The 17,374-nt window shown below is 38.6% G+C and overlaps 1 protein-coding gene across 4 annotated transcripts in view; it reads right to left on the reverse strand.

Moving 5' to 3' along the window:
• Window positions 1–17,374, reverse strand: part of ZNF148 (zinc finger protein 148) — a 42,170-nt gene that overhangs the window by 15,570 nt on the left and 9,226 nt on the right. For 3 of the 4 annotated variants that reach the window (XM_054636501.2, XM_077181678.1, XM_077181677.1), the window contains 3 exons: window positions 5,133–5,478; window positions 3,805–3,930; window positions 634–757 (listed from right to left, as the gene is read on the reverse strand). In XM_054636501.2, coding sequence (XP_054492476.2) covers window positions 634–757; window positions 3,805–3,930; window positions 5,133–5,462 — 580 coding nt within the window. In that variant the 5' untranslated portion in view covers window positions 5,463–5,478. The remainder of the gene's footprint in view (window positions 1–633; window positions 758–3,804; window positions 3,931–5,132; window positions 5,479–17,374) is intronic. The other variant, XM_077181679.1, reaches the window with a different exon arrangement.

The raw sequence follows: 17,374 nt of genomic DNA on the forward strand, positions 1-17,374 counted from the left end.
TAATAACTACACACTGTTGTTTCTGATAACTATTTTCGAGGAATATTAAAATGTCTATTAAAAACACCAGCATCTGAGCGAATTCCAAAAATACCCTGATACCAAAAAACATTTGCCTTACTAGGTACATGAACTGCAGAGCTCTCTCCATGATCCTAAGAGTCACATTAAGACTAGCACAGAAGAGTGATCTGGAATGGCTGTAATTTCCTCAAGTGCAAGATCAATCAGGATGCTGGCATAGACTGCATTCAGGATACTGGCAAGCTATTATAACAGTAAGTACCTTTTTCACTTCTCCAAACACAGAGATACCTCATCAGGCAAATAAGCAGCCGCAGCACATTTTACAAAGGGGTCAATTTTTGGCACTTAGGCTACAAGTCAACCCATTACTTTCTGATAAAGAAAGAAAAGAAACCTTGTAAACAGTTAGCTCTTCAGTTTATTAAATATATGTTGATATTTTTTTTCTGATATTCTTTTGACACTTTGGTGCATGGAATCTCTAAGCTTAGATGCCAAGTTAGCTACACTCTTAAAACTGAAATTCGCATAGAGCTGAAAACATTTTTAACATAAGTAAACAACTCTTTATATAGTAGAAAAGACAAATTTGAAGTCAAGCAGTACCTGTATGAATGAAGACATGTCTCTGTAAATGGTAGTTGGTTCTAAAGGCAGCATTGCAATGCTCACAAACATGAGATTTGTGGGTTTTCAGACCAAGTGATCCATCCTCATTTATTGTAAGGATCTATTTTAAAAAGAGTAAAATTTGTTCTCACACTACCCTCTAAAGATGTCTTATTAACTACAAAAAAAAAAAACATTAATTTTTTCGATGCAGAAAATGTAAATATTTCAGGTAAAACAATGCTGATTTCTACAAAACTATGCGTTAAGCTTCTAAAACACATTTCCAATTGCAGTCCAATCCAACTTGTGTCTCGTTGTGCATTAAGAGATATTTCAACAGGACGGAGACAAAGGCAGCTCATGGAAAATCAGCTTAGAGCTTCCCTAGGCACAGCTGAGTCACTTTATACACTACTGTTTATTTTGTCCGTCTGTTGGAAAGGATGCAAAGTAATCAAACCACTCCTGGGCACTAAACCATGGACAATCGTATTTTAAAGAAAAAGCGAATGGTTAAATTCTTTATATCAAATCACAACTCTAAATGTTTGCTAAAAGTCATTAAAGCTTAGCCAGAATAGTCATATATATTATCTACATCTATATAAAAGCAGTAGTCTCAAAGGTAAAATTGTATTTAAAAAACCAAAATCCCAAAGCCAAACAACCAAGAGAACAGTATTATTCTTCTCCCCTTTCAGGTTTTTCACTCAATAAAGTATTGCTCACTTAATATACATATTAAAGCATCTCCTTGATGACTTCAACTTGCCATACTCAATTGCTTTGCTGTCAAACAAAGCCGCTATTTTCATATAAAATTTAAAAAACTTAAATTTTAAAAATGCACCACATCTACTTTATTCAATAAAGCTAATCACAGGTTTTCTCTAATTTGTCAAAAAGAATAAAAATAGAAAACTAAACCAAAACCCAAAATCTCTACTATCTCTGGCAAGAGAATAAGCAAATCAGTAAACAAATTACATTTATAAAATCTTGCTTAACTGCAAACACAACTATAAAGAAGAGCTTAAGGAATCTTAAATAATACAGTTTAGTCCCTTCTTATTAAAAAAAAATAAAAGTATGCTGGGAAAACACATCTGCAGTTTGATTAGCTACAGCGTTTTAGTTTTTATGATAATGACAGTGATGAGAAAGAGAGAGTCAATAACTGAAACAGTATCTCTGAAATAGCAGCAAATACTGTAGGATCTACTTAATTTTTAATTCTCCTGCGTCAAAACAAGGGTGAAAGTCTCAGACTAACAAATTCTTGTGCATTCACTCTGAAGGACAAGCACATTCATACGTTTGTAAGATTGGTGTGTTACAGCTCCAGTCACAGAGAGAGACAATTGTAAAGACTCTGTTCTGTAACATTACCCAGCTGATGAAGCCGACTGCGTCTTTAAAACAAATTTAAATACATGTTATGAAATGCTTTTCAGATATTATATTGAAATTTTAACATAATTGTGCAGAAAATACACTTAATTTCATGGTTATTCTAAACCTGGGCTCTTCTACTTAATCTACCACCCTCTTAAATGATGAGAGTTAGCTTTGTCAGAGCAGCTTCCCTAACCAAAGCAACAAAAAAGCTTGTGCGTGTGAGTGTGTGCGCGTGCGTGTGTGTCCGTGTGTGCACGTGTGTGTGTCTGCGTGGGAGAGGGAACAGGAGACAGGAGTCATGACACCTGATGACTTCTTCCTTACCTGACTACTGCATTGATAGAAAACAGAATTTAGAACGTTTCAGAATGTTAACTGACTTCCATTTGTCACAGTTCCAGCTGCTTGTTTGGATGGAAAATCAACCCCACTACTCTGGAAATACTGAAACTGCAGTAGGTTCTCACCTAGGTCGGTCCTTAGGCTTTTTTTCTACTCTGCCTTTCTACTCTAACAGGTCTGAAAAAGGGGAAGAGAGACTGAAAAAGAACCTATTTAACAATTCTCCTGATCATTTTTCAATCTTTTGTCATCTCAAAAGACTAATCCTGGCAGACTGGGAGATAAAAAGGAAGCATGCAAGTACACGTCTGTAGAAAGAGGAGCACACACCTCTTCTACCTTGCCATGTTTCCATGGAAGTGATCTCTGGATGTACTCAACCTAGATCTCCTTTTTCTCTCACAGGGAGAAGTGACAAAAAAATGCACAGCATTTGGAACTTGCTTCCACACCCAATCTGAAGCAATTTCTCAGCTTTCCAAGAATACTACAGGTGCAACCTTATTTGACAGTGCTTTGAGGAGGACTGGAAGGTCCTGCTCCCAGGGCAACAAAAAGGAGGTTTGGGAGATTTTCTTTGTATTACGGTGAGTTTTCCTTTAATGTACAAACAGTCTGGGTTGATTTCTGAGTAGGCTTATTTTAATGCTGCTGTGTGATAACATATGACTGATTTACTTCTATCAGAGCAGCCTGCACATGTTCTGTTTTAAGTCTGAAGATTAATACTGATTTGGGGAATTACTAGAAGATGTAACACTGCTACCTCGTGAGGTGAAATGATTCTGCTTTTATCTGAAGTGCTTCTCAACAGAAGAAAATTGTTTTCAGACATACAGGGATACATAGTCCTCATGAATGGATCTACAAAACAAATTTTTAAGTAACAAACCAGCAGCTAGGGTAAGAACCTTTTGATATAAATAAATACATATATGAAGATGATTATGACCACAGGAATTTTCCCTACCAGTAAATTATTTTATATATATTAGTAAGCTTTTTAGAATTTTCAAAACTACCATTTTAGTTTTCTTTTTAAAAACTTTTCACTACTATGCGTGAAGCATATAAAATTATCAGGCTCACAGAAAAGCACAACTATTATTAGATAGATACAGAGTAATGATTTATAAATGGTCTACAAAGCTACTGACTCATAATTTAAAAAAAATATTTGGAGAGAGAACTGCCTGGAGAGACAGATGTTAAAATATGTCAAGAGTTCATGTTGCTAAAAGGAGTTCAAAGAAAAACACTGTTATATCAGTTTTGTTTTGGGTCTCTGGTGAACTTCAGAACTGCATCTTTACTGAGCAAACAAACAATTTCCAGCCTAACTAGTTCAAATGCTAATGAAATTAGTCATAGTCAACCAAATCTTCAGGTCCTTTTAATCTTGGTTTTGCCAAATCAATGTCTTACTTTTGCTGGTGAACGCTGTTTTCTTTTCTTCTTTTTCTGCAAATCTACTGGCTCTCGTATTTGTTTTTTGTCTCGTTTCTGTTGTTCAGATGCATCAGTAAAGGTAATTTCTTGCTTTACACTGATCTGTTAAGATACCAAGTGCCAGTTTCAGGTAAGGTTCTCACTACAGAAAAGCAATTTTTCAATTTTAGAAGATGACAAACTGCTGAAACAGAAAACCTTTTCCTAAGGGAATTATCTTCTGGCTTCACTCTTTCAGAAATTTAAGTGAAAGAATTAATATGTATCTTAAATAAAAAGGGCACAGTTAATTTCCTCAGTAACATTTTGATGTATCCTTTCATTCATCTCCCAAGGTCTTTTTTCCTGACCTGTGGTGATTTTGAGATCAGTTCATATATTAAAATCACTTCCATCTGTAAAACCATTCAGTTTTTCATACCTATTTTACTTTAGTCCGTGCTGTTGTCAATATAAGATTTAACGGAATAGTTTATTATATATTTAATACAGAAGTATTTTTAAGAGAAAAAAAAAAGACCAGTTCCAATGAAGTTTTTGAAAAAAAAAAAAATTAAAAAAAATCTCAATCTAATGTGAACTTTAATGAAGACCATGATACTCTCACATTTTTCTAACACCTGAGCCACCTGATCTACAGCTAACAGAGTAGTGTTTTAACAGTGCTGTGTTTCTGAAGATTATTCTTCATGTGTAAGGCTCTCTACTTTTATAGTCCTGGTGACTGTCCTTTATGTTTGAAGGGTAACAGTGATGGTGTGCTGCATTACAGACAGATGCTCTGTTTTCCAAAGGAAGTCATCTCTATGCTCTCTGGGAAAGCCAAGGTATGCCTTCTATGAGATTCCGTGGAGGGGCATATTTATGGTCATGTATGAAGTGTCACAGTCCAACCTGCAGTGTGAATGCAATTGCTAAGCGTCCACATACCTTAAAAACATACAAGATGCTTCCTATAGCAAAAGCAACTAAACAGTACTATGAACAGCATAAACACTATGCACCTTCTAATAACGCTATTTATTCCGCTTTGCAGTTACCCCTGAACGTTAAATATCCTTAAAGGAGCACATTTTAACACTTTAGTTCTATGGTAACAGCCTGCTTATAAAATATTTATAAAACAGATACTTAAAGATTATACTTAATTGGCAAAATTTATCCACAGCCAGAGGCAAATGACATAAATATTTTGATAATCAAAATCCAAACAAGCAATTAATAGATTCTTGCCAGAGTAGGATTAGACTACCAGATCAAGCTTCCTAGTAATCTCTCCAATATTTCACAAAGAAATTGCTTACAGGGACATTAACAGCATACTGCAGCCCTTGAGGAAGTCTATCTTGTGCATCCATTTCATCATCATTTTTTACCGTCTCCTCATGGACCATGAGTTCATCATGTGAAATCATCTCTTGCTGTCGAAGTTCACTTTCCTGTAACACTTCATCTGTTGCAAGAATTTCTTGGTGCGGCATAGTCCGATCTTGAAGCACTGCCTCTTGCCGTTCTCTCGATACTCCAGACTGGTCAGATACTGCACCCATCCCTACCATAGCCCTGGATGACTGCATCTGGTCTATGCCACCACATTTAAGAAATAATCCTCCCAGCTTGTCTTCAATGTTCATTCTTAAGTGCAATTACCTACAAAGAAAGTTTTAATAGTAAACATCTACAATTGGTGCGCTTGCTTAAAATTTTTTACTTAAATACATTTTATACGAACTCAAGTCAGTACTCAACAAACACACATGCAGTCCTAAAATTGATACTGAGTAAGAACCAAGAGTTGGATATCTTCAAGGAATGTCAAAAGACTCTCCCTTTGCACATCTGTGTGCACACAACTGAACACTTTCCAATAAAAGGTTTCAAATCATGCTCCTGACTTCTGGCAAAAGTATGGTAATTAAATGATGGCTAATTCCTCCTTTTCATTCCTTAGAAAACTTTTAATTTTTTTCTGTATGCCCTCTTTGCTCTGTTCTCTTTTTCCATTTTGACTGTCTTTTACAAACACCTCTTTCATACTGGTCCTGTTCTCCCTACTTCCTTGTCCTTCCAGTGCCCTTCCACCGCTGTTACCCCAGGGCACTGTCGCTCCTGGAACACCTTAATATCCACAAGTGAGAGAAACCTGGGCTGCATCCAAAGCAGCAGTTGGGGGAGGTGATTGTGCCCCTCCACTCCACTCTCCTGCGACCCCACCTGCAGTGTTAGCTCTGGGGCCACAACATAAAAAGGACATGGATATGCTGGAGCAAGTCCAGGGGAGGAAAGGAAAATTATCAAAGGGCTAGAACATCTCTGCTATGCCAACAGGATGAGAGAAAAAGAAGGCTCTGGGGAGCCCTGATTGTAGCCTTTCATTACTTAAAAGGGAGCTTTTAAGGTGAAGAAAGAACTTTTTAGCAGAGCCTGTTGAAACAGGACAACAGGTAATGGTTTTGAACCCAGAGATGGTCAAATTAGACTATATACAAGGAAGAATATTGCTACAGTGAGGGTGCTGAAACACTGGCACAAGGTGCCCAGAGAGGTGGTGTACACCCCCTCCAGGAAAACATTCAAGGCCAGGTTGGATGGGACTGAGCAAACCGATTTAAGTGAAGATGTCCCTGCTCATTGCTGGGGGTTGGACTGGATGGCCTTTAAAGTCTCTTCCAACCCAAACTATTCTGTGATTCTATGAAAACATAACTTTGTAGCTAAAGCTGTACATCAAATAAAAACTAGAGAGGTCGAAGCTGTTCATAAAACAGGAGCAGGAGCATTAGTGAAGAAATATAAATTCCAAACATGAAAAGCAATACAATTCACAATATTCCAACAAGTATATGACATTATTAATTAGTTTTTAGCACAGAGCAGGAGGCTTTTGTGAAGCTGGAAGTGGCAGCATCTTCTCATTATGCAAGACAGTTCTAGGACTCCTCCTTGGCACACTGGATGTCCAATCAGAGCAGTCAGTCTCCTTCACCCTATTCCCCAGGCCCATAATCCCTACTACCCACTCCTCAGTGCTCCCTCCATGAGACAGACACACCAACAGACAGAGAGACAGACAGACAGACATCCTTCCTCCATCCCTCTATGTTCCCACAGCCAGAGAGCAGAGGCAATACACACACAGGCCACAGCAGACACAGGGTGGGAGCAGAGGCACAGGGCAGTTGGACAGCACACAGCAGGCCCAGCCAGAGCACCACGTGGGACCTTGGGCAGCATCACAACAGCAGCAGCACCTTTGGTTTTGATGCACTCAGAGTTAGGATACAGGTGTGATGTGGGTACATTGCTACACAGCAGCTTCAAATTCCATCCCCCTGACAGTGCAGCATGGAGAAAGGATCCAGCTCCATCCAAGTCTCAAGTCAGAGGCTATGCTGCCTTCCCTGCAGCTCACAATGACTATTCATAACCAAAGAAATCAGGTCTCTCTGCAGGTTATGTCCACAGAAATCGGGTCTCTGCCTAAAACCAGCTGGGCCATCACAGCAGAATTGCACCACAACAGCCCCCTGCCAGTCTAACAGGCTGCCAACATGCAAAAACACTCCATCAAACAAACGTACATCAAGTGTGTAAATCTCCATTTTCAGTTTCATCCATTTGATCACTTTCTAAATAATTTTCTTCTCCAGGAATATATTTCAAAAACTCTCAGTGTATCTAAACATTTGTGAAGTTTTCTTTATATCAAACTGCATCGAGTTTACAAAATAAACAGTGGTTTCTTTTTGGGTGAGATCCTAGATTACTTTGTAGAATTGGAACCACCAGCTGAAAACTCTCATGAGTTTCTCCTACATTGTCCTTTGTTTCAAATATTACTATTGGTTCTTAAGATACTGAAAGTAAAATTAACTCAACTTCTTTAAAAAAAAAAAAAAAACAACCTCACCACACACCACAACAAATAAAGTAAAAAAGCCAATTCACACATCCTGATGGCAAGTCATGTCTTATAACTCAAAAGTGAAAGAACATTAGTCCCTACTCTGTACCATAAGAGGTTCTAATCTAAACTTCCGAATACATCATAGAAAGGCTGACAGCCAGGATGGTCTGACCTCTCTCAGTTTCAAATACTTAAGAAGCACACCAAAGGAAGAGGCTTCTCAGGCAAATACTTTTTTTATTATTTTTAGTAAGCCTTGCTCTGCTGGAAATCAGGAGGACAGAGTCACCAAGCTACATGCCTTTATATATGACAGTGTCATCAATCTTTTTAGCATTCTTCCTTCCTACATAACAAGACCATTTTAGGGACTAAAACCACTCATGACAGGAGAAGAACATGGAAAAATTCTGTTCAGCACATTTATGTTTGTGATTTGTCCTTTTTTGTTCTCCTGCAATTCTAACACAAGTTTGAAATAATGCTTTTGATTTTCTCAGTATCTGTCTTCAAATACAGACAACAATTTCTTAATGCCTTGAGTGAGCTCAGGTAGTGCTATGTGACAAACTGCCTCTCCAATTAATCCATTTAGAGTAAGAGAATGAGATGTCTTCAAGGGAAAATGTAGGTCTGATATGCCATACAGCCACTTGCAGACATTATATAATCCATGAAGTATTTTTCATAGGTAACTGGGAAACCAAACTGATAGTTTCTCAGCAATGACAAAAACAAACAAACAAAACCTGGCACAGCACTAAGGCTGTATTCTTCCCACCAATGCAGATCTCCCAGACGTCTTGCAACAACATCATAAAAGAAGAAAGTGAGGATTAATTTATCATCTTTTTGGTTTAGAATATCCTGTGCCAAGGGAGAAAGGTGAGATAGAAGTGAAATTCTTAAGATTTGGTAAAAGATGGTGCAAAAGTCCTAAAGCTGAGACTGGTTCTTTTGGTAGAGCATTCTAAATATCCAGCTTGAAAGAGAGACTTCAAGGAAAATAAAACAAATGTATCTACTCATTTCAGCCTTTATCTGAGCTCAGGGTACATCTCACACAGACTGTCATTCACTATGCTTTTGTTCCACACTACAGAAATATGACAGCATCAGGTCACTGCAGATTCTCCAAAGGAATGACGTGGACAGGTATGAGAATACAAGAACTCAAGATGCTGAAACACATTCAAGGGAGAACAAACAGCATCAAGTGTGAGAACATGGTGGCCCTAATCTGTCTGCTCATGCCACTGGCAAGAACAGCACAGAAGGTTGTATCACATGGAGGACGATACTGCCACATCACTCTGAAATTAGGTAGGAATTGCGGAAATCCTGGATTTAAAGCTACTTCCTGGCAGGAAGTTAGGCAGGCGAAGAAGCTGAGTTAACCACACAGAAGAGCCTGCTGCTCTCACCAGCAGAGGCAGGAAGACTCCTGACATGCCAAACCTGGGGACAGCTGGCGAGATACAGCAGCTTCCCAGAGGACAGGCCAGCTGTGGGCTGGTATTCACGGGTCTGGCTGGCTCCCACAGTTGCAACGGATATGGAAAGTTTCTTTCTCACCCTGACTAGCAGGTTTAGCAGAGTCATGCAACTGAGAGCCCTCAAGTTGTCTTCCAGCCATGATCTTGAGTCATATCAGAAGTGCTGCAGTAAGTGCACTGCTTATTAATCAGGCTTTCAAACAACTGGCTTTTCAAAGAAAAATAGTGAGAACTTATAGTGTTAGGCTGCATATGAGAAGTGATGAAAAACAATATAAGTTACATGACTTGCAGGTGATGTTTTGAAACAAAGAGGTAATGTTCTAAAACAAAGAACCACAAACAAAAACAGGCTATTAATCCAAGTAAGAAGCATCCCAAATGCAATTAATTCAGTAAAACACTTGTAATTTGTCAAGTGACACCTTTCGACTCACATAAAAGGAATCCTATCATTTAAATTGAAGATGAGAAGTGTTCTTGGAAGAATGACAGTGTGATAAAGAAATGTTAGTCAAAAGCATTCAAACAAGAACACTTTACCAACCTGCAAAGATTAAATATATTTTTAAGTGCAAGATGCATTTGTGAAATAAAGATCAACTTACTTAGAGATTATCTCTAGAGAAGCTACAAAAATGCAAACCACACACACACAAGCAAATTTCTTGGCATAAGACATTGTTATCCCTATTGATGTTTTTCATGGAATTTCAGAAGTTCTATTAAGCTTCACCAAGTAATATCTTGATTTTTCTTATAGTATATAGTTCCTCTATAAACTGACAGAAAAAGAGCTGTCAACAAAACCTTTCAAGAATACGTTTTGCTTGATAGAGGTACTCCATGCATTTACTGTAGGCAAAGCATCTCACAAGAGACATCTACAGGCAGAGCTCCCTGGGGAGAAGAGAGAGGAAGGGGAAAGACTGCCCAGAAGAGGTCTCACAGGAGCCTGCCAGCACCTCCTCTTCTCACAGGGCTCTCCCCAGCTGCCTGCAGCACATCCCCAGCCAGCGAAGCACTGCTCAGAAACCGCTGCTCCGCCAGAGCCTCCGGCTGCACTTCACAGCCATTCATTTCAGCAGCCCTGACATCAGCTTTTCCAAAGACTTCTGCACTGACCTGGAGAGCTGAGCAGTAAAGGCAATATTCCTAATTAAAGAAACAACCACTTCAATGAAAACATGCTGCATGAAAAGCATGACAACATTTCAATTCAGAATCAAAAATAAAAATACCATCAAGAGAAAACAGTCATTGATTCAAAAAGTCTGCTGGGATGGTGGCTGCTATGAGGTAGATGTGAACAGAGACCCTAAAGGAAAGCAACAAAATTTGTAAGCCATCAGAGTTTAACACCTGGTCCAGCTCTTGTTCTCCACTTTGATTAAAGGTAACAGTTAATTCTATCTTCTCCCTTCTTTTCTTAAGCATGAAGTAAGGCATTATTTAATTTAATAAGCAAGTACTTAGAGATACTAATTGGGTTCACTTTAAAAATAAAATCCATATGTGCAGAAAAATGAATTCTGTAGGATTTAAAAGACTACTTATGACAGAGGAGAAAAGAAAACACATTTAAAGATTAACAGCAGAGACAAAAAAATGAAAATCATCTGCGGTTTAGTATCTATTTGTAGAACAGAATTAATGTTTTTGCTTTTTCTTCTAAAGTAAGATGGACTTTTTTATATTTGTAAACATTGTCCTGCGAAAAGTCTTTGTTGTTCCAGAACTTCTACCACTCCTTTAAGTGTTAAAAAGCAGGATTAGCTGCTTTCTATATCCATGACCCACTCCACCCTGTCTCCTATACTATCTTCTCTACTTTTGCAAGGCAAAAAGGAAGGAAAGAAGGCTAAGGGAAACATGAAGGGAAAGTTGTTAAAATATTCTTCTATTGTTAAAGTTGTTAAACTATTCTTCTGGCTTAAACCTGAGCTCCTTCTGAAGGACTGTAGCAAAGACTTGAGACAGAAATATGACTTTCCCTCTAGCAATAAGCTCTCTTTGACCATGTTTTCTAAGATATAACAACCCAAACACAAGAGCCAGGATGCACAACAGCAATTCTAATTTGCCCTTAGCAATCTGATACTGTTCTGCTGAAAACTACTTCCAAGATTCCCCTCACAAAAGCTGACACTGTGCTCAGCCCAAGGTATTAAATGGTTTCAGGGTAACCTTACACTGGGAGTAGCCTGATGACGTATTTTAGCTCCACATTTTGGGAAGTGTGTTTTCATTAAAGACAAGACAAAATCCCTGATGAGCAAATATCTGAAGCTACAGAACATGTACCTTAGCATTCCTCCCACATCCTTGCTTCAAGAGCTTTTGGAAGAAGGAGTACATGCAGAGCTCAAACTACAGAATATATAAAGGTTACTTGTGCAAAATGCACACAGAATAAACTTTTCAAAAGGCAATCTGGGGAAACACCTCAGCTTCTTAGGGCTCATCTCTTTGGTCATGCTATAACTATTTGTGCTAAACTGTAAGCTTAAATTAATATAGTGTACATAAATCTATAAAACTCCCTAAATGCGTATTCTCATTCTAGTACAGAATTTTTTTCCTTCCCTGTTTAGTGGAATAGTGTAATTCACCTTGGAAAGGTTATTCTGAATTAAAAAGTCAACCCCTTTATAATCAGAGCAGTTTACTGGCACGATAAGTAAAACCTTTTTAAATAGCCAAACTTCTAAAAAATCAACTACAACTGATAGGCCATTCCAGTGGGACATTTGGTGTGTTTTGAGAATTACCCAATTCCCAATGATACTGCAAGAAACAATCCAATAGAGGGGGTACCTGCCCAAAGGGAAGTGGTCTGCACCTCTCCCCCCTCAGATCTGGTGTCCTGCTCTGGGTTGAGCACAGAATTCTGCAGCTGAGAAGGGAGCTGGACAGAAGCAGTCCCACAGAAAAGCCAGGAGGTTTCATTTGGGTCAGTGGGACAGAGCAGGTGGAGCACACGGGAGATGGGCACTGAGGAAGCAGGAGCAGGGAACAGGACAGTTTCTCCAGGAGGGGTCAGTGGCTGGATCAGATCAAAGTGCATTGTGAAACTGCCCCACAAAGGCCTTGTGCACACACAGAGGAACAACTCAGAGCTGCCACCCACACGTACCCAAAGGCTATGCCAAATTCAGACCATGGGAAAAATGGCTATCTACATCCTCAAATGCCTTCCTCCTAAAATGAAGTGTAAAATCACTAATAATTCTACAATTCCTGATGCTAATGAAGAAAGAGATAGCAACAGGGCCTAATAGCATATTTAAAACTACTAATGTTTAAGTGTTTCCATGAATGAAACCACCACCAATGCAAGCCCCTCCAAAAGGAAGAGAAAAATTAGAACTGAACAGGTTCCTAACATCCACTTTAAACCCCTATCAGACCATGAAAAATGCTGACTATTCTCATCATATCAGAAAATATATTTAGTTGCACTATTAAAATATGGATACAGTCCAATACAAAAGGAAACACAGCTAGCTTTCACAGTATCAAAGGTTCAATTTTTAGCATACCACAGAAGCCTAGAGAGTAAAGAATAATACCCTATTTAATGGTTCTAAATAAAGAACATTAAATAAAATTCTCTCTTATCCCTACTCAGAAAAATAACACTCAGCTAAAAGAACGATTTTTAAATTAACACACAAGTACTTTTAAGAATCAATTAGAATGTGTTGACTTGCAAAAAGAAAGCAATCAAACATAAATCATCATGAAAAGGTTAACAGATCATAAAATCAACACATTCTAAAAGGTAACATATGATACACTCTTATGACTTGTTGCACAGTTATTTCTGAGTGCTCCATGTTGCTGAACACATGCCAGTGCAGGGCCTGACTCCACCAAGATTTACACTCATACTGAGCTGTGAATAGTCCTATTACAATCAACAGGATTACTCACAGAAAATCTCCTTATCGTGCATAAAATTATCCATGTGTGAAAATCTTTGTCACCTTTCTTATCCTGAAATCTGTATTCCATCATCACCAGCATAACCATAATTTAATATCAAATGTGCATATGGAAAAGCTTGTGATGCTGTATTTAAAAAGCCACAGTTCCATGTCAAAATCCACAGGGGTGTTACCAGTATCACAAACACACTTTAAATAGTCCAAAAATCACAGGCAATGCTAGTTTTTATCTGGGGAAAAAAAAAAAGCCACTGGTTTTGTAGCATTAAATCATAAACTACTAGAAAATAGTTATTTTTCAGAATTTATCTGGGAATTTTTCCCACTGGATAGTTAACCTCAGAAGAACACTGCAGGATTTCTGTCTTTGCACCATGAAACTTGGATACTCAAAAGTGCTCACTCTGGGGACTTCTGGTGACATTTATATTGAGGAAAACAAACATTACACATAACTAAGGCTACCTAGCATCTTCTAAGTTGCATTTTACACCTTCAGTTCAACTGGTGAAAATTTTGTGAAATTTCATCTATCTCATGCATGCCCCAAGCTGAAACTTTATAAAAATATTTCAGATAGTGTGTCAAATGGTTTTTCATTTGATTTTGACAACAGTGCAGTTCTATCACAAAGCTGAGCCAATCTAACAGCTCAGGTCATTGAAAGGGGCAATTAATTCCTCCTCCTAACTCTGAGAGTCCACCCTATCATTGGTGCCTACTCTAATGCTCAGATTTTTTAAAATGTGATTTTTTTTTACAAGTCCTTAAACTCCTTGGGCCTCACAACTTCTTTACCATCTGCAAGTACCCCTGAAGCATCTCTACTCATCACAAGTGCTATGCTAGTGCTCCTTTACAGAAGATGACAACCTGCTGTTGCTCTCAAATTGGCCCAAACACCAAAGGCCTGTATATGTGTGTACATTTGTTTCCTTCTTGGTGGATAAAGAATTGGCTGGATGGTTGCACTCAGAGAGTTGTGGTCAATGGCTCAATGTCCAAGTGGAGACCAGTGACAAGTGGGATTCCTCAGGCCTTGGTACTGGGACTGGTGCTGTTTAACATCTGTGTCAGGGAAATGGACAGTGGGATTGAGGGCACCCTCAGCAAGTTCCCAAAGACACCAAGTGGAGGATGCCCTGGAGGGAAGGGATGCCATCCAGAGGGACCTGACAGGCTGGAGAGATGGGCCTGTAGGAATTTCATGAAGTTCAACAAGGCTGCAAGTGAGACAGGGCAATCCCAAGCATAAATACCGGTACTGTACATTTTTAAAATGCAAATATCATAAATACATGTGTGTGTGTGTGTGTGTGTGTGTGTATATATACATATGTGGTTTTCTACAGCACACTGGATGGAATGCTCCACAAAAATATGTGAAACTAGTCAGAGAGATTATAAGATCCTTGCTCTGTTTGTTACAAGTACCAAAACATGCATGAGTCGCAGAGTGCATGAAAAGAAAGCCGTGACCATTTAGGCAGTTGAACCCTACCTTGCAAAATAAGATCAAGCCCTTTCTACAAAAGTTTTTTTAAAATAGGTGATCAATAATTATATATGGCACATTTTCTGGCTGCTTATTCTGACACATTTGGGTCAGATGTACCCAAAATGCTGAGTACTCAGGGCTGCAATTACGTCACTTACAGCACTACTTTAAAAATACAAAGATGAATGCAATGCTGCTATTTTAATTTTTAAAAAAGCTCTTAAAGAGCTCAATGGACATCCACACCAAACACAAACTTTCATCTTGCTCATAGGCACCAATTCTCCAGCCATAAAATAAGAAATATCCATTTCCTCTCCCTGAGGCATAGTAAAATACTTGTAACAACAAGCAATATTCAATATAGGTCACAAGGGTGAACTAATCAGTTTGTGGTGCTCTTGCTCCTGCAGCCTGAGGGGAGAAGGCAGCACACCTCAGATGGAAAGGTAAACCTGCACCAATGACTGAGAAAACTGCTGTGAGAAGGTGGGTAAGAGGGGCCTGGCCTCCCCATGACCTAACCACTGACCAGAAAGCCCAACCAGTGGAAGGTTTCCAACTAACATGGAGCAGCCACTTTGGTGCAGAATCATTACAGGATGGGGCACACCAATGTGGGACTGCCATCAAGAAAAGGTAAGCATGACAGTAAGACTTTGAAAAGAGAAACATTGTTTACCACCATGATGTAACAGAACTACTAGAGATTTGGCTTCTTTTTGCAGCTCTGCCACTGCTTTTGGGGCAAATCTGTTATTTTGGCAAATCATTCGCCCTCCCATCTTTCCACTTCCTGTCTCTAAATCAAGTGCAATGATCCACCTACGATTTAGGTGTGGAGCGAGCAGCAGACATTATCTCTGAGGGTCTCACAAGCCTACTGATAACTATTACAGTAATTTCACAAAGAAATATATCCATTCTGCCTTCAGAGCAGGATTAAGCAGAGCACAGTAAGAGAACACATGTTATGCAAAAAGAAGAAAGCGAAGTACAGAGCAGCTGCTTATCCAGTTCATGGACATTTAAAAAGGTAGGGGCTTTGGAGTTCATGTATCATGAAATAATATGGCATAATATTAAGATGCAATATATTAATAATAAAAAGAGGATGGTAAAATTAAGTGGCACAAATAAAGATCAATGCTGCAATTTTAAGGCTTACACACTTGACTTACACCTAAAATTGCTCTTTTAAAACCGTGCTTTTCTTGTAATATCTTTACTTCAGCTTCAATATTTTCTAAAAGGCCATATACATGTGCTAAACAAAAACAGTAATTACAGAAAAATTCAAGACAATTACTTAATACATCCACATAGATTAAATAACACTGGACAATAAGCTAACAGAAGTATAACCAAGAAGGTTTTGCTCAAAAAACCTGGAAGTTAGGTGCAAAAGCCATCTTAGAGGTTCTGGAAGACATTCCTCATTTACATACATGACAGCACAAGGAAAACTTACAGAAAAAAAACACCATTTTAAACCATAGGTGAGAAGGCTATGAATAACAACAATACAGATCTTACAGAGCCCAGGTGATATTTCTAAATCTTACTTCAGCATTTGACGTTATTTCAACATGGGCTCTCAGGTTGTGAAATCAATGCAAGTATTTTAGAATACAGGAACCATTCTCCTAAGTTCCAATTTCAACTTTAGCACATCACCATGCACAGAGCAGGCATTTTTTTCCCTAACTTCATTTCAGCAAACCTATTCAGGGTAAGATTACATTCAGTGTAACATCTCAAAACAAATTCTACAAAATGTGCTTGGCTCTCTCGGCATCAACCTTCCACCAAACAAGGAACATTTTCTCATCTCATTCTTCTGCAGAGGAAGCATTGTCATACTTCAGTGTACCTTCATTTTTAATGGATATTTACTTCATTTCAGCTGTGTTTTAAACACACCCTTCATCTATCTACTCATGGAACAGAAACTCAAACAATCCAGTTAATCCGAAACATGACAGAATGAATACCTCTCTAGCAAAAGATTCACACCAGACTGACCAAGCAAATCCTATGCTTTCTGGACTGCTTTTCAAATACCACAGTGTTACCTTCAGGGGCCAAAAATGTGGGCCAGGAGACCTGAAAGAACCTAAAGTTCAAAGACATAGATCTCTACTCACTGCTCCACTCTTCAAACCCTATAGGTTTATCCTACCTATATATATATAAAAAAAGGCCTTTTATCGACCTATCTATTCCATAAGGCTAATACACCTGGCAACTCAAAATTAAATAGCTACTTCACATTTGCTAACATAAACACAAGGCAACACAGATGTAATATAGTCAATGGGGAAAAAAAATAGCCCATATAAGAATCTCATCAAGTAAGAAAAAGAATCATAGAATGCTCATGACATTTCCATAAAGCATTTGGACCCTTCAGAGATGGCAGCTCTGGAATATAAAACCAGTGCAGTGACAATGATTTAGGTATCACTAGAAGCAGGATCTCAACCTGTATACCCTGGTGATAGCCTTTTCTTTCCTTTAAAGCAGGATAAAAATCAAGGAGCAGAAGATGTTGTGATGCTACATTAGGGAGAGCACTGACCAACACTGAGCCAGAAAAAGAAAATCTGTCACTGCTCTTCAAATATTCAAGCAGTTACAAACTGGGCATCAAGGAGCAATTTTCATCAGCGGAATCAGGGATTGCTGTGGCCTA

This window comes from Agelaius phoeniceus, chromosome 7, assembly GCF_051311805.1.
Source record: "Agelaius phoeniceus isolate bAgePho1 chromosome 7, bAgePho1.hap1, whole genome shotgun sequence".
NCBI classification, from domain to species: Eukaryota; Metazoa; Chordata; class Aves; order Passeriformes; family Icteridae; genus Agelaius; species Agelaius phoeniceus.